Consider the following 15,429-nt stretch of genomic DNA (forward strand, 5'->3'; position numbering starts at 1 on the left):
GGAGTTTGGGCAGTGATTGTAAAGTCAGGCAGATTTAGTGCCTGAAATAGTTTATAGCCTCAGAGAAAAGTGTCAGTACAAAATATTCATTTTGTCTTAGTTCTTTACACACAGTATCTTTTTTTTTCCTTGTGAAATCAAACCTGAGATAAAATAAGAAAAACAATCATAGTCTTTTTGAGCTTATATCCATGATATTCCAAATCTCTGTGCTAATGGGGAACACAAGAACCAAGATGCACAAGTTTTGGACTTGTGAAATATATTTTGCAATATTTCTCTACTACCCTACAGAGAAATTTAACAGGATGTAACTGAGACTATCACAATGAATATTCACCATCGCCTATCCTTCAGTAGCAAGTTTTAATTTAAAAGTCATCATAGTCGTACGTAGTTTAACTGTTATTCATGACTTATTAAAGTTTTGTGATTGTGTTTCATTTTTGCCAAGTGGACTGAAATATATATTTCTGCTTGATTAATGTATACTGAAGTATAGAATCATTTGGGGTGCTCTTCTTCAATGGTGGGTATTGAAAATATTTTAAAAAGTATATGCAGTGTCAGTATGATAATAAAGCTAGCCTGAGCTAGTATGAATGTTCACTTGCCTTTACACTTCTTCATCTGGCCAAGGAACTGAAGTTGGCCTACTATCAACCTTGCAGTCACAAGTACACTTCTGTGCAGCCTGGAGAGAAAGAAAGAGCACTCAGGGTTATCCTTCTGCACTCTCAGTAGCTAGTTACAGGAACATTGAGATGCTCAAGGCAAGTCTGGTCCCAAAAGAAAAAAGGCACTGAGTAATTGTTGCCAAATTGGAGAAATCTAATTATATGCAAGGGGAAAAGGATGGAAACTAAGACAGTAGTAAGTCCTACCTGCATTGTTCTCACACAACACATATTGAACTGGTTTAAACTTCAGTTTCAGCTGCACTAAGTTATTTGGGTCAGTTTAAATTCAAGATGCCCTGGAGACAATCATGACTCTTGATGGAAATTGTTATGAGTAATGGGTCTATTTGACTATAAGTAGAAAATATGTTCCTTGTTAAATCACTGTCACCCCAGGCAAGAATATTATTCTCCCAGCTCTTTCCTGTGACCTTCTCCCTTTCCCCCTTATCCAAAGGCTACTCTGTCTTTATCACGTTTAACAGCTCCCCTTATGGCTACAAGTTACATTGCAGGAGGTGGAAATTACTTTTCATAGTCCTTTTGGCTTTTTCACTTTCAGACTTAGGCTTTGACTAAGTCCAGGGAGGCAGTCAGATGCTGATTATTTATTTTTTCTTTCCACATAATCACCCCTATCTGAAAGACAAGAGGAGAAAGACATACTAGGAAACAGCCACCCCTTGCATAATACCTGTTCTCTGACATAGTCCCACTGTCATTTAGGAGTACTACTTTGGAAGTGCTCTACCATATGCTCATTATCTGTATTCCCAGAAGGAAGATATGCCAGTAGATGACAGTGTGTTTTATTTATTTCCCCTTTACTATGTAATTCGCATCTCTTCAAGGTCAACATGGAACAAAATATGGAAATTCCTGGAGATGTTTATGAGGACTCAATGAGGACTTATAACTAAAGGATATATTGATTCGTTATGCATTGCATAACTGTCACAAATAGAGAGAAGCAGTAGACTCTTCTAAGATTATTTGTTAACTGTGGTTCCCTGAAATTTTAGAAGTTGTAAAAAGTTCACTTCCCAGACTTCCTACCATTACCATTAGGCAATGATTAATGGGATGAGAATTAACAAGTCAAAATGCCAGTTTCTGCACCTAGGATGGAGTAATGACGGGCAAGAGTTCTCTCTCTCTGCTGGAAAGCGGCCCTGCAGAAAGGGATCCGGGGGTGCTGGTCGACAGCAGCTCAATATGAGTCAGCAAGAGGCCAAACTGCATCCTGGGGTGCATCAAACACAGCATAAACAGCCAGTCAAAAGAGGTGATTATCCCACTGTATTCAGCGTTGGTGTGGCCTCACCTGGAATACTGTGTGCAGTTCTGGGCCCCACAGTTGAACTGAATGCATCCAGAGGAGGGCAACAAAGCTGGTGAAAGGGCTGGGAGGGATGTTCTGTGAGGACTGGCTAAGGACTTTGGGCTTGTCTAGTTTGGAGAAAAGAAGGTTGAGGGGTGACCTCATTGCTTGAGGAGAGGAAGTGGAGAGGGAGGTGCTGATCTCCTCTCCCTGGTATCCAGTGATAGAACGTGTGGGAAAGCTTTGAAGATGCATCACGGGAGGTTCAGACTTGACATTAGGAAGCATTTCTTTACCAATAGGGTGGTCGAACACTGGAACAGGCTTCCTAGACAGGTGGTTCATGCTCCATGCCTGTCAGTGTTTAAGAGGCATTTGGATAATGCCCTTAACATGCTTTAACTTGGTCAGCTCTGAAGTAGCCAGGCAGTTGGACTAGATGATCTTTGTAGGTTCCTTCCACGTCTGTTCTATTCTACCTCAAACAGCAAAGGTTGAATACCACATGTAAAACACTCTTTGGTCTACTGATACCAACCAGCCTAATAATAGTGGTAGAATCAAATGCTATTAATTTACAACTATTTGAAAATGCTTCAGTAAATACTGTGAGCAACTTAGTACAATTATAAATATAGGACCTAAACTGGTTAATATTCTTAATTATGATGGAGGAAGCACAAGTCTAGGAGGCAAATTTGCCTTTCACAAGGTCTGAAAAGTAAAAGAAAGTTGCATCTTAAATATATGAGTTAATGCCAGATGAAGAAATATTTCATTCTAATAAACCATGGTCAGACCTCTTAACCTTCATAAAACACAGAAAAGAATTGAAAAATAATGAGACATGTCACAGTACAATAGCTATAGTACAGTAGTAACTTTTTTCATTCATGTCTTTCCATCTTAAACCTATCATTTTAAAAAAATACATTAAATATTCCATTATGAGTGCAGAATGAAAACTTTATAGAGTTGCTCCTGTGCATCACTTCCAATGTTGAGATTAGCTACAGAAACTGTGGATTATTCATATGACAGAATGTCAAGATCAGCTTTGGATATAGAAGGGCAGATTCAGATATAAAAAGCGTTCATTATCGGGGCAGTCAAGCTGATCAAACCTGTTACAACAGCACACTGAGAATCTGCTTTGCTAAAAAACCACACCCAAGAAAAAATATCGTCATGAAAATATTTCATCTGGAAACCACATAATTATAAATGATAAGATAAACTCTTCTCATTTCTGAAAGCACATTATGTCTCATTAATTTTTGAAAAACAAGACTTTTCTGCACAGTTACACTAAATGAAAAAGCAAGAGCATTTAGTCTTCATATTTCAGGATTAAGAATCAGAAAGACATGAAAAGACTCTGTCAACTAAGTACATAGTTTTAGTTGTGATTGTTTCCACACTTCCAATCAAACATTTTTTTTTACAAACATCATCATGGATCCATAGATCATGAAGACATCTACTGCCAAGTGGTTCCCCTTTCATATATACTTGGGAGAAAGTTCATTTTTTTGTGTCAACAAGAGGAAATACTTGAAAAATTGAAACACTATCAACTATGTCCTCAAAGTTCTGTAACTATATATATGTGGGTTTTGGTTTTTTTTTTTTTTTTTCTAAATTCAACTTTTAAATATTATTACTATTAATATTATAATAGTACTTAGAATTCCAGATCAAGTGCCAGCAGCGGAAAATAACTGTCTACTTCCAAAGAATTCACAGAGTTAACACTAAGTATTTTCTCGTTTCAATATACAACTGTCTATTAGGCCACAGTATAGGCCTTTCAGTATTTATACTGCTCTTTCAACAAGAAACTACCTACTGTAGGTGGCACCTGTTTCACTTGAGTCCAGCCATCTAAAAGTTAGATGTTCAGCATAAACTGCTGATCTAGAATACTTCTCTTGTCAGTGGGACAGGATCACACTTCTGGAGGATGATTCTTCCCATCCCTAGGTGGTGAAAATGGGCAATATCCTGGACGTAACCCTCTCCAAGTGACCAGAATCTTTCTCCTGATGTAAAATATTTTTCCAAAGTCTCATAATATGACAGGTAAACTACAGAATCTGTACAAAACACTCATAGAAAGATATGCTGAACTAAGTCTTAGATGAATAAAACCGGACAAAATTAATGCCATAGAGGTCCAGCTCTGAAATTTTTATAGAAATAATCCCTTTGGCTTTGATTTTTGTTTGCTTCACAGAGTGCCATAATTCTACTGTCAAAACTTCTAGTTGTGTCCAATATCCTGTAATAAAAACTGAAAAGATGAATTTTAGAAAAATATAACAAAAAATTAAATCAGTCTATAACATGAATGTGTTATTTTATTTTTTAGACCTACAAAAATCAAAAAGTCCTAATACTTAAGTAAGCAACTACACTTATAAGGGACTGACTTACAGAATGAAATAAGTAAGAGCATCCTATTTTGAGAAGGGTAGAGCAACATCCATATTTTCCTCATTAGGACTGCAGTTATGGTGATTCAGAAATGGACATTTACAAATAATCAGCAGGGGTCTGTTTGCAAGTGCTTGGATGACTAAGTTCCCTGTGGGGTTTGTCCTAAATAGGTAGTCCTCAATTTGTGAAGTTTACCACACACAGCAAGGATATTTTCCTCTTGGAACTATGTCTTGATGCAAGCATTTTTACTCAGGTTCACTGCAGCATCAACTTCAAGTCAGAAATTGCACACAAGCCTAGGCATGAGGTATGACACTTGAACCCTACAGTAATCATGTACATCAATTAAAAAAGATTACATTTATTGTGTCTGTAAGGTGATCATATATTATATGTAACAAAAATGGTTTCCTTGTTTAAAAAAAAGGGAAAGCTGCCTTTGCTACCACATTATCCTTATGATTCATTATTAAGCATTACCTTGTAAAATTCAAATCCAGTGAAAATATTTTTAAAGTGCAGAGTCCTCCACTTGTGTTATTTCTGTTACTATGCTTATAGTTTCAAAGGTCTTTTTTCCCTTTCCTCTCTTCATAGGAAATGATCTATTTCTAGTTGCAGTGCATGAACTCGGACATGCTCTGGGCTTGGAGCACTCTAATGATCCCACTGCAATCATGGCTCCATTTTACCAGTATATGGAAACTGACAACTTCAAACTACCTAATGATGATTTACAGGGCATCCAGAAGATATACGGTATGTCATGCTCTAATTAAGCAACATAATTTTTTAGCTTTAGAATACATTTGAGATCCTCCTGTCCCTACCACCTCTCCAAAATAGTTTGTTAGTGTAGACTCTGCCAGTTATTATGCCAAAGGCCTTTGTGTAGGCCTTTGTAGGCCAAAGATTTTTATTAAGCTCTTTTACTTTGTCTATCATTGTTCACAACTTGCATTCAGCTGGAATAGTAATTTTAATTTTAAAAAGCCATAAATAAAATATCAGCAAAAGGGTCCCAAACTATGAAAAATCATAATAAGCTTATTTCCACAGCAGTCCAAACTCATGTAACTGGATGAATTGATTGCTTCTCAGTTTATCAGTTATAATACTAAACAGTTCCCTGGGAGTACAAAATTTGTAGTCCTAGAAAAACCCTTTCTTGTAATAAATATAGCAAATTGATCTCAAAAGAATGGTATTACCAGCCCAAGATTTTGAACTCCCTAAGGGGAAAAAGGCCCACTTCTTTAAAATATGTTTGTTTAGTTTTTTAATGGCCTGATATAACAGACATATGTGATGTAAATAAATGTGATGTAAATAAATTCTACAGGTATTGAATTCAATTGGATAAGGCAAGGTAACTGAAAATTAAAAAAGAAAAAAAAGCCAAGACAATAACAGTATTTCGTTTATGGGTTGAATCTAACACTAACTCCTGTATGACTGTTCCTTACATTTCCAAAGACATGGTTTTGTTCTTGGTTTTAAAGACTTCGATTCTGTTGGTATCTGTTAAATAGTCTGGTTTTTTTCTTTAGAAGTATATTTTGCTTTTCTCTCCTACAGTGAAAAATCTGTGGTATCTGTATGCTAATGCTATGTCTCCAGTACATATCATTTGAAATTGTGTTGTTTAAAATTCCCCAATTAATTCTGTATTGGATTTGATTTTGTACTCAGAATTTTCAATTTCAATGTTTAACTGTCAGATTTATATTGAATATTATCAGGGCCATTCCTTATCTTTACAGGCAGAAAAGTCAACTATGATCATGTAAAATTACTTTAGTACTAACTAGAACTCTGCAGCCTCCATGGTGTTTTATATTAACAAGCTTGTTAAAATATTATATTAACAAGCATTGATACATATTTACATAAAGCATAAATAACAATTTCAAAATGATTGGCAGATCAAGTTTTGTTTGTTTGTGGGGTTTTTTTTTTTCCTATGTGATTAGCTGGAAGGAAGGCTGTTTCTCATGACCTCATAAGTTGGTAGTCTAGACTTAAGGGCTAGACAAGAATACTTTGCTAAAAACTAGCTGCTAAGCTCTAACAGCTGTGGGCTAAACATTAGGAGAAATGTGTTACCCCTGGGAAGTAATATCTGACATCACCACCAAATGGCATATGAAAACTTTGGTTTGGGGTTAAAAACTTTCCAACATGAGCTACTGCAAACTGATTCCTTTGCTCCCTTTAAAATCAAGAGGTGATCTGGAATCATATGCCTCAATAAAAATGTCATGCCTATTAAAATAATTACTTTGGTCTGCAGTATTCCTTGAAACACTATTATTAACTATAAATTATAAATGTCACAAACCTTAAAATTGTGAATGAAATAAATGCCTTATTACATTATGTATTTCCTTACATAGTCCATCTTGTTCTTTAAAAAGTATACTTCTTTTGAAAAAATATCAGAAATTCAAATGCCATTATGCAGTTTTAGAGTTGTCTTACTATTTAAAAGTCTTTCTGAAGCTGGTCATGCAAATCATATTTATTTTTAAAAGTCAAAATTCGTTGTGTATTTAAATGACTTGGAGAGAGGCCTAAATAAAATGAGCAAAATTAAAGTGTTCATCTTGTTTCCAGAAATCTTACTGATCCAACTGAAACTTCTTAACTTTTTGTACCTTGAATATATGTCAATGTAACAATATTTGCAAAAAGGGAAAGGCAATTTCAGTACACACATTGCAAGTCATCCAGTATGCCTTTAGGGTTATGAGCAGCATCCACCTAGGACGACCCTTTGACGGATAGAGAAATTATGAGTAGGAAAGTTATTTAACCTATCATCAAACTCTGTATATTATGACAGAAAATTTATTTGAAAGAAGAAAAATGTTTTAAAACCACTGTACAGAGTTTTAGTTTTTCACTTTAGGGTTTTTTTAAATCCTTTTATCCTCAGAACAATTCTTTTAATTATCAGGTATCTAGCTTTGTAAGACTCGCTGGAATATACAAATTAAAATAAGAAGTAATTAATTTCAGAATACTGAAGAAAACATGTGAATTATGTTTTTTATTTATGTGAATGCCTAGGATTTGAAATCCAGTTTCAAGAGCTCCTATACCTAGCAAGGGGCATTGGGGAAAGCTGGGAATGTCCTGTCACTAATGTACATGACATTATTTGGCCTACAAATTGGGTCAGTGGGAAATATCAGGTATGCCACATATATGCATATGTGAATTGTTGGGTTGAAGTTACAAATATGCATTGAAGACCCATTGATTGCTGCTGATCTTATCAGGAACAGGTTTTGTATTTCCCTTTATTTTGTAAAATAGTCAATGATTGGACTATGGTGGACTCTGCATCATTTGCAGGTTTTATTGGAATGTTGTTCCAATAAGGAAGGAAGATTCTGGATAGTGAAAAGTAGTTATTTTTTTTTTCATTCATGCCTTGGTTTTATGGTAGTTATTCATTATATGTTTTAGCAACATGGGAAAGGTACATTAGGTCACTTTTTCCATTCCTCTTCCACTGTAGGATTTGCACTGCTTACAGCAGGTTTTTGTGTGTATTTCTTCTTTGAGTGCATGTGGGCATGTAAATTACATCCTGCTGCTATTTTTGAAGGTCCACCTGACAGGATCCCACCACCAACAAGACCTCTGCCAACGGTGCCCCCACATCGGTCAATCCCTCCAGCAGACCCGCGGAAGAATGACAGGCAACCTAAACCTCCCCGGCCACCCACTGGTGACAAACCTTCCTATCCTGGAGCCAAGCCTAACATCTGTGATGGGAACTTCAACACTCTGGCTATTCTTCGCCGGGAAATGTTTGTTTTCAAGGTAGGACGCTGTGAATTTTTCAATGTTACATCAAATGTCTACACATACTTTTTTTTTTCTTTGTTTTAAAGCAAACTCTCATTCATCATGCCTCGACTTTCCCAGCTTGCTCACAGTTAGAAAGCTCAAGAAAGAAATTTAAAAAAATAAACATACACATGGCTTAAACGTCTAGCAGAAGACTGCTGTAATGTTCTATTTTGGGAAAATACCCATGTCAGCAGAAACTATAGTGCCTCAAAATGTAAGGGTAAATAAATGCTGCATGTTATGGAGAGATAAAAATTGTATATCAACTCATGAATAATAAGAATGATTTTGTTGGGAATACAGCCACATCTAGACATACAGTAGATATTGAGTCTTCTACATTTTTTTTTTCCCCCTCATGGAGCCATGATTTTAATTTTACAATTAGATCTGTCATTTACAAAGGAAGTTGTGATTGCACTGAGACCGCAATATCTAAGTAAAGGTCTTTGCCACAAAAATCTTATTGCAAATGTGTCATTGTTTATTTCCATTCATCTTTTTGCTCTGAGCTGATAAACGTGGTATATGCAGCAAATCAAAATAAACAAACTGAACTTAAAGACACTCTTTTGGTAGAAGGACTTTGCTAAAAATTATGGACATCAAAGCTACCTTAGGAGGATGATCTGCAGTACGATTTCTGGAAGACATTGAATGTTGAAGAATAATTAGAGAATCATTATTATTCAGTCTCTTGAATCTTAAACAAATTTGCTGACAGGTAGTGCTGTGCAAATGTTCCAGAAACAAGAAACAGGAAAATCTATTATTTTGAACTATTAGTGTGTCAAATTTGCTTAAGCAATAGGAAATATGGGATCTTTGTTTTGTAAATATATAATTCTTTTTAACTTCAACGTTATAGGTAGAGAAGGGCCTTTCACATGAATAGGTAACACTTTTCCCTTCAGCAATAGTGTAAGTAGGGAAGTGCAATGAATTTGTCTCAAAATATGAAGCTCACAGTTCAATGGCTTTTTTTGACCTTTCTGATATAACTCATTTCTCCCTTAAATGTTTGGGGGTGTTTTTTTGTATATATATTCTATCACTCCAGATAAACCTTATTAACAATGCTACCCAGCATTCTTTAGCATACCTGAAAAAATATGTGCCAATAGCTTCACATGAATTCATTCAAAATTATTAAGCTACCTTCACAACCCAATGGACAGGAAGTGTATTTCCTGTAAACAGCTAAGGATTTTGCCAGCCCTGGGGCTGTCAGCCCTTTCCATTTGAATAGCTGGTATATCTTCAAACACTGGGAGGTCCTGAAGCATCAGTCTTTTTATGACTAAAACTCAAAGGTTAAGGAAGAATCTAATTTTCTAACTTGACATTAAACAGGATATTAAAATACCTACTTCAATCTCATGTCATCCACCTCAAGAGCAATAGAATATATTCTCATTTATTTTAGACATAAATCGATAAATGGTGAAATGCTATCCCACTAATACAAAATTTCCTGTCTAGCCAAGTCTGTGTTCCTGGGTAAATAAGTTCACCATTACCAATCAGTCTTACCTATTGTGATTGAAAATGCAATTTAAGTTTTCTCCAAAAGTGTTTACTGCTTACTGTCTTAACATTACATATTTACTATACAGTTTGTATGCTTACTAGTGTGTAAATTGTGTTTATGTTCCAAAATTAAAACTCCATTCATGATCCATACCCTAATGAGGAAACACGGTAAAACCTTGTCAGTGAAAAATGACCAATAACAAAAAGTGTTTACAGATTTCATATTTAGAGTCTGACTCTCCAAAATGAAGTTGCTGCAATCATAAAAGCAATGTGTTGGGAAGGAAGGAAGAGATGACCTTTGTCCACATTAATTTCTTTAAGGGTCTCACAGTTCCCCTTTTCTCCTCAGGGTACCTGGGAGCATGGCAAGGCATGAGTTGGGTTAGTATGTTAAGAAATGGCGTTTACTTAAGTATACAAATCTTGACTTTGTAGTACAAGTGTCTTTGAATGCTTGAGTTAGTAGACCTTAACTTTCTGGTTTGTACATTAATTTACTGATGAAGATTTTTGTCTGCTAAAGGAGTTTCATTATTTGTTGAAGATTTTTTTTTTGGGGGGGCTGGTTTTTGTATGGGGAGAAGTATGAAAGGGGTAGGGAAGGGGAGAAAGGATTAGAAAAGTCAGAGGTTGTTAGTAATTTTCAACTTACTTTGCAGAATCTCAGGGGGTAGATTATAAGGAAAAGCTCAGTATGTCAGACTGTAGCAGGAGCAGGGCAGAAGCTCATTCTCAGAAGGCATATACAGGAATAAGGACTAACACACAGAAAGCATCCAGCACTGGAGGAAGCCAAGGTGGAGGTTCTGTGGTCTGACACAACAAAAAAACCAAACATCTTTGCCCTTGCCCCTTAATGTTAGTACAAGGATAGACTGGGAAGACGAGTGATGGGCTGAGAGCCAAGTACAGAAAGGTAGAGAAGAAGAGGGGACTGATAGCAGTACTGTACCAGGTGGAAACAATTAAAGAAGAATTACGACCTTCATTGGAAGAATTATTACTGGATAGTCACCAGATGAGTTAAATTAATAAAGTTGGAGGCAAATCAAATTATATCCTTTTCTTTCTTTGTCTTTATCCACAGGTCTGTAACGATCGTGGAGTGGCAGATTTTACTGCCTTCTGAATGGCATGTATGCCATGTACCAGTTTCAAATTGAAAATAGCCACTTTTTACCTCATGGGCAAGTCCCAAGCTCAGGAGCTCAAATTGTTTAAATAATCCTTGAAATTGCTTGGGAATTTAGCCACAGAGTTGAGGAATGTGAGCACTTTCGAATAATTAAATTCTAATTTAAACATAAAATTGAGGCACAAAAGATAACAGTTCGAGATACACTGTGGATTTTCATAGTAGATGACAAACAATATTAATTTCAAGATAGTTTTCTATTGGCTGTTGAGATATTAGGTATACTTAAGAGTATCAGAATATTAGAAAAAATTTCTATGTTCAGTCAAATTGATGAGCTTTGTCTGTGGTTTTAAGACTATCTGTCATTCTCAAATGAATATATCCAGAGTAAAACTGAATAACAGCAAACTTAAAAGGGAAAATGAATTTACACTTATCCATCCCTTTTTATTGTTTTGCCATCACTTTGACAAAGTAACAATCTTAGCAACACTTGATAAAATTGTAGGGTTATAGAAATGAAATAAAGAAGAATTGTTCTTGATCTAACATGAACAGTAACCACCAAAAAAAAAAAAAATCAATGTGTTAAAGATTCCCCAAAGATCACCAAATAAAATTAGAATTTTGCGGATCAGTTGTTTTGGAGAAATTATTGGATTTTAAGGAAAAAAAAAAATTTCATTAAATATACATGGATTACTGACATATAAACGTATTGTTCCAAAAGGAATTCTTCCTGAATTCTTTAAATTAAGATGTCCTTACAATGACCCTGCTAGCTGAAAGGCTTGGGGACACAGTATCCTATAGACGAAAAATACCAGTTAAAATCAATGTATTGTAACTATTGGCTTCAGCTGTCATCAACTGATATTTTAGAGTATATGAAGTTTGTCTTAATTTACTGCAGTTTTTAAATTACTGCTATTATTTAATACATGCTTGAATTGGTATAAGCAACAATCAGGACAGAAGAATTTCTATGCCAAAATTCATGAGTGCCAAGTTTTTTTCTTGAGATTCCAGTTAGCTTCTGTATTTATGCTGAATACAATTAGTATTTAGCTGTCACTCTTATTTCCAATCTCTTCTCCAGCTATTTTTTTCTCTCTGTTTAGTTAAAAGTCCCCTGGGACACAGAAAATGGCTGAAAATGGAGAAAAACAAATTGGTCTTCCTTTTCTCGGAAAGTTTTGCAGAGTAGTATGACCCTGTCTGCCTTTAATGGAAAAACCTCTCAGCTATTGTATATGGGAATATGTAGTATCCGACAGTACTGTCTTCTCCTCAAAGTCTCCTGAGAGTACATCCAGGGCTACTGTGTCATGAAAAGGAACCCCATTATCTAAGATCACCAGAAAAGATCCATTAGTGAAGAAGTTTACAACCTATATTTCCACTTTCTGCCTGTGTTCTGTGCAATTCACACTGCTTTTCCAGTCTTCTGTAGCAAAACAGTTATGAAGATAACCTAGGATGTCCTATCAATAAAGGTACCTACATTAACATCTTCTGAATCTTTTACACCATTAAAAAAAATGTTCGGGGGGGGGGCAATGGTTGCACAGAATATATTGTCTCTCAAAGGATGCAGATCAAGTAACAGTGGTTGCTTATTCTCTTATTTTTGAGGCATGTATAGCTTGTGTTTGACTCTACATGCTGATTGTTCCTTGGCAACAAAATTACCTCTAGCTCTGTTTCAACAATCTGTGTTACTACTGTTGATATCCTTTTTCTTTATGTCCTTTTCTGTTTCACAGATTTTAACAAAACTCTTAGTTTTTTGAACAGGTTACATCTAGAAAAGTAAGCACTATGTGTGTGGAACTTGTCCTGTGTAAATCAGCAAGTTAGAGGGACAGGTCGCTGCTCCTTGTTTATGTGACACAGGGTTTTGCCTCATAGAAGAACATCTCACAGAAGATGGACTGGTCTTTGTCTAATGCTAAAACCTTAAGAAACAAAAGAATGGGTCCTATATAATCTATAATGGTTTCACTATTCATGTCAGAACAGTTAACTCACTCTTTGAAGAACAACATTTTTAATCACTGTCGTATACTACGGTGTTTGTTGAAATGTAATGTAAGTATAAGAGAAAGAGGCTTGTCCATGAGACAAATAGCATTTACAGCTCAGAGAAATGTCTTCTGAATTGTTAACATTACAGATGGTAGAATATGGAACCAATTTTAGGAAGGCCTTAACAGGCTGTGTTTTACTATTTTATAGTAATTTCTCCACAACTTGCAGATATTTGTTTTCTGACTCTTCATCTGCTAAGAACCATTGTAAAAACATTTATGACGTGCCAAACAAGCCAAGCCAATTAGGCTGTCATTACCCCTTGGCATTAGTTTAGACTGCAGTTGCTTTCATACATAACTGTATAGATGCCATTTAATATCCCTTTCAGAACTGTGTATTTATATAGAGTATGCTGTTAAACACAAAAGGAAAAAAATCCTGTTTCTTGATATGTGGTAAACACATGAAGAATTTTGAAAGCATTTTAGCATTGGCTATTTAATCATAACTATTAGGTCTAATAAAAAATCTGTGAGATGGAGGGAAAATACTGCTAATAAAAAGTAGAGACAAAGAAACCGCTGCAGCATAAGACTTGACTCCACCGTATTTGAAAGCAGACATTTTTTTCAAAGTTCTCCTGGTCTGTTTGTGTAGCTGGTTTTTGTCGTGTGATACTGTGAATGTGAGGGCTGTCAGCTACAGCATGGGAAAGTTCAGCAGAGGATGCTGTGGAATTAGATGTTTTGGGATCTGAGAGGGAAAAAAACACTTAACATCTGAGCTGTAAAAGACTGGGAATAGGAGCTCAGAAGTAGCTAAATCTGCAGAGAGCAGTCTCCTTTCCCCCTACTTCTTATATCATTATGTTAGGAAGACCAATCTGGTGGAATTTGCCATTTTTTATCTCATCAGGGAGAAGGGCTGCATTAAGTCAGGTTATATGTTGAAAAGGAAAGAGAAAAGCAGCAAAAGCTCAGTGGGAACTTCAATGTACCACAGTAGACCAAGCCCATTGGAAATGCACAGGATGAATCTTTTGTGGCACAAAAACAAATTATAGGATGTCAAGAAGGAAAAAAATCAGGGACATACTGGAATACTAAAAAGTCATAGCTTGTTTATTTTTGAGAAATGGATATTTTCACTGATGGAAGTAAAAATATTTTCCAGATGTTACCAAGATCTTTCAGTGTGCTTCTAAGCTAGGGAAGGGTTTTAGCTAACACATTTCACAGGTTTAAAATGGAAAGCTCAGTCTGTTCATCACTGTGTGGAAAGTAGGTAGTATATTCCATCCAGCTGCAGAGGAATTTAGGCAAGAATGTAATCACCTGAGTAATAATTGTACCAGAATAGTTCAGTTAAAAAAACCATTCTACCCCCTCACCCTTTAAAAAATTGTTTTGGACTTTATTACATAGTTTTATGTCCATTCAAAAGATGGCAACCCAGTCATAGCGATACTTATTATCTAGCACCTACAGATGTATTTGTACACATATAAATATTATGTATAGAAAGATCTAAAAAATCATAACTATATTATTAGAGCTTTATTTACAAAAGCATCAGTGTAATGGATATACGTGTTATTGAAACTTGTAAGCAACTTGAACTGATTAACAACCTGTACTATATGGCTAATAAAATTCCTATTATTCATGTACTAGCCCATTAAAAATTATAACCTTAGCAGCATGCGTGACTCAGTATCTTCAGCAGGGCTTTAGATTTGTCAGAAGAAAGTGTACTATTTTTTTCCAAAAGGCTATGTTTTCATTGGCAAACAATGCGATGTAAAAGGATTTATCAGTAGCAGAGCAGATGGTTCTAAGCATCTCTCATGTCCATCATATGTGCTTTTCTTTTAATTAGATACAGTCTGTCCTCTGAGGCCATACAGTTCCACTATACATGTGGTTCAGATGTTTCTGAAGGGCAGCTGTCCCTTAGACACTGGTGTCTTTGACAGTGGACCACTCAAGAGTGTATCACACAAGCGTTTCTTCTAATGCAAGTGGTGTTACCATCTTCTTAACATGTAATTGCTCACACCATCTTGACCCAAATAAACTCTCAGATGCAAAACACATATTATTTCTCCTCACAGCAATTTTTGCATGACACGATGGTACCTGTTGCTTGACTACCTCCGTACTGCAAGTTTGCATGATTTGCATTGCAATACAGTCCAAGGAGAAGAGACAGATTTAAGAGCTCTGCCAAGACATCATCTTGACCTTACAGATTAATATCCTTCTGAATTTTCTTTTCCCTGAGAGAAAAACAAGGCAGAATACCTTTTTAAAATTCAATTTGCACATAGGAAAAACTTTTTCATTGTAAACCCTTACAGGAACAGGTTGTCCAGAGAAGTTATGGGGTCTCCATCTTTGGAGATACTCAGAAGC

General features: G+C 35.8%; 1 protein-coding gene across 2 annotated transcripts in view; it reads left to right on the forward strand.

Annotated features, from left to right (window-relative positions):
• MMP16 (matrix metallopeptidase 16) overlaps positions 1-15,429 on the forward strand; it is a 185,006-nt gene that overhangs the window by 128,781 nt on the left and 40,796 nt on the right. For both annotated transcript variants that reach the window (XM_054817065.1, XM_054817066.1), the window contains 2 exons: positions 5,041-5,202; positions 8,060-8,277. In XM_054817065.1, the coding sequence (XP_054673040.1) occupies positions 5,041-5,202; positions 8,060-8,277 (380 nt within the window). The remainder of the gene's footprint in view (positions 1-5,040; positions 5,203-8,059; positions 8,278-15,429) is intronic.

Source organism: Grus americana, chromosome 2 (genome assembly GCF_028858705.1).
Source record: "Grus americana isolate bGruAme1 chromosome 2, bGruAme1.mat, whole genome shotgun sequence".
Classification (NCBI taxonomy): Eukaryota; Metazoa; Chordata; class Aves; order Gruiformes; family Gruidae; genus Grus; species Grus americana.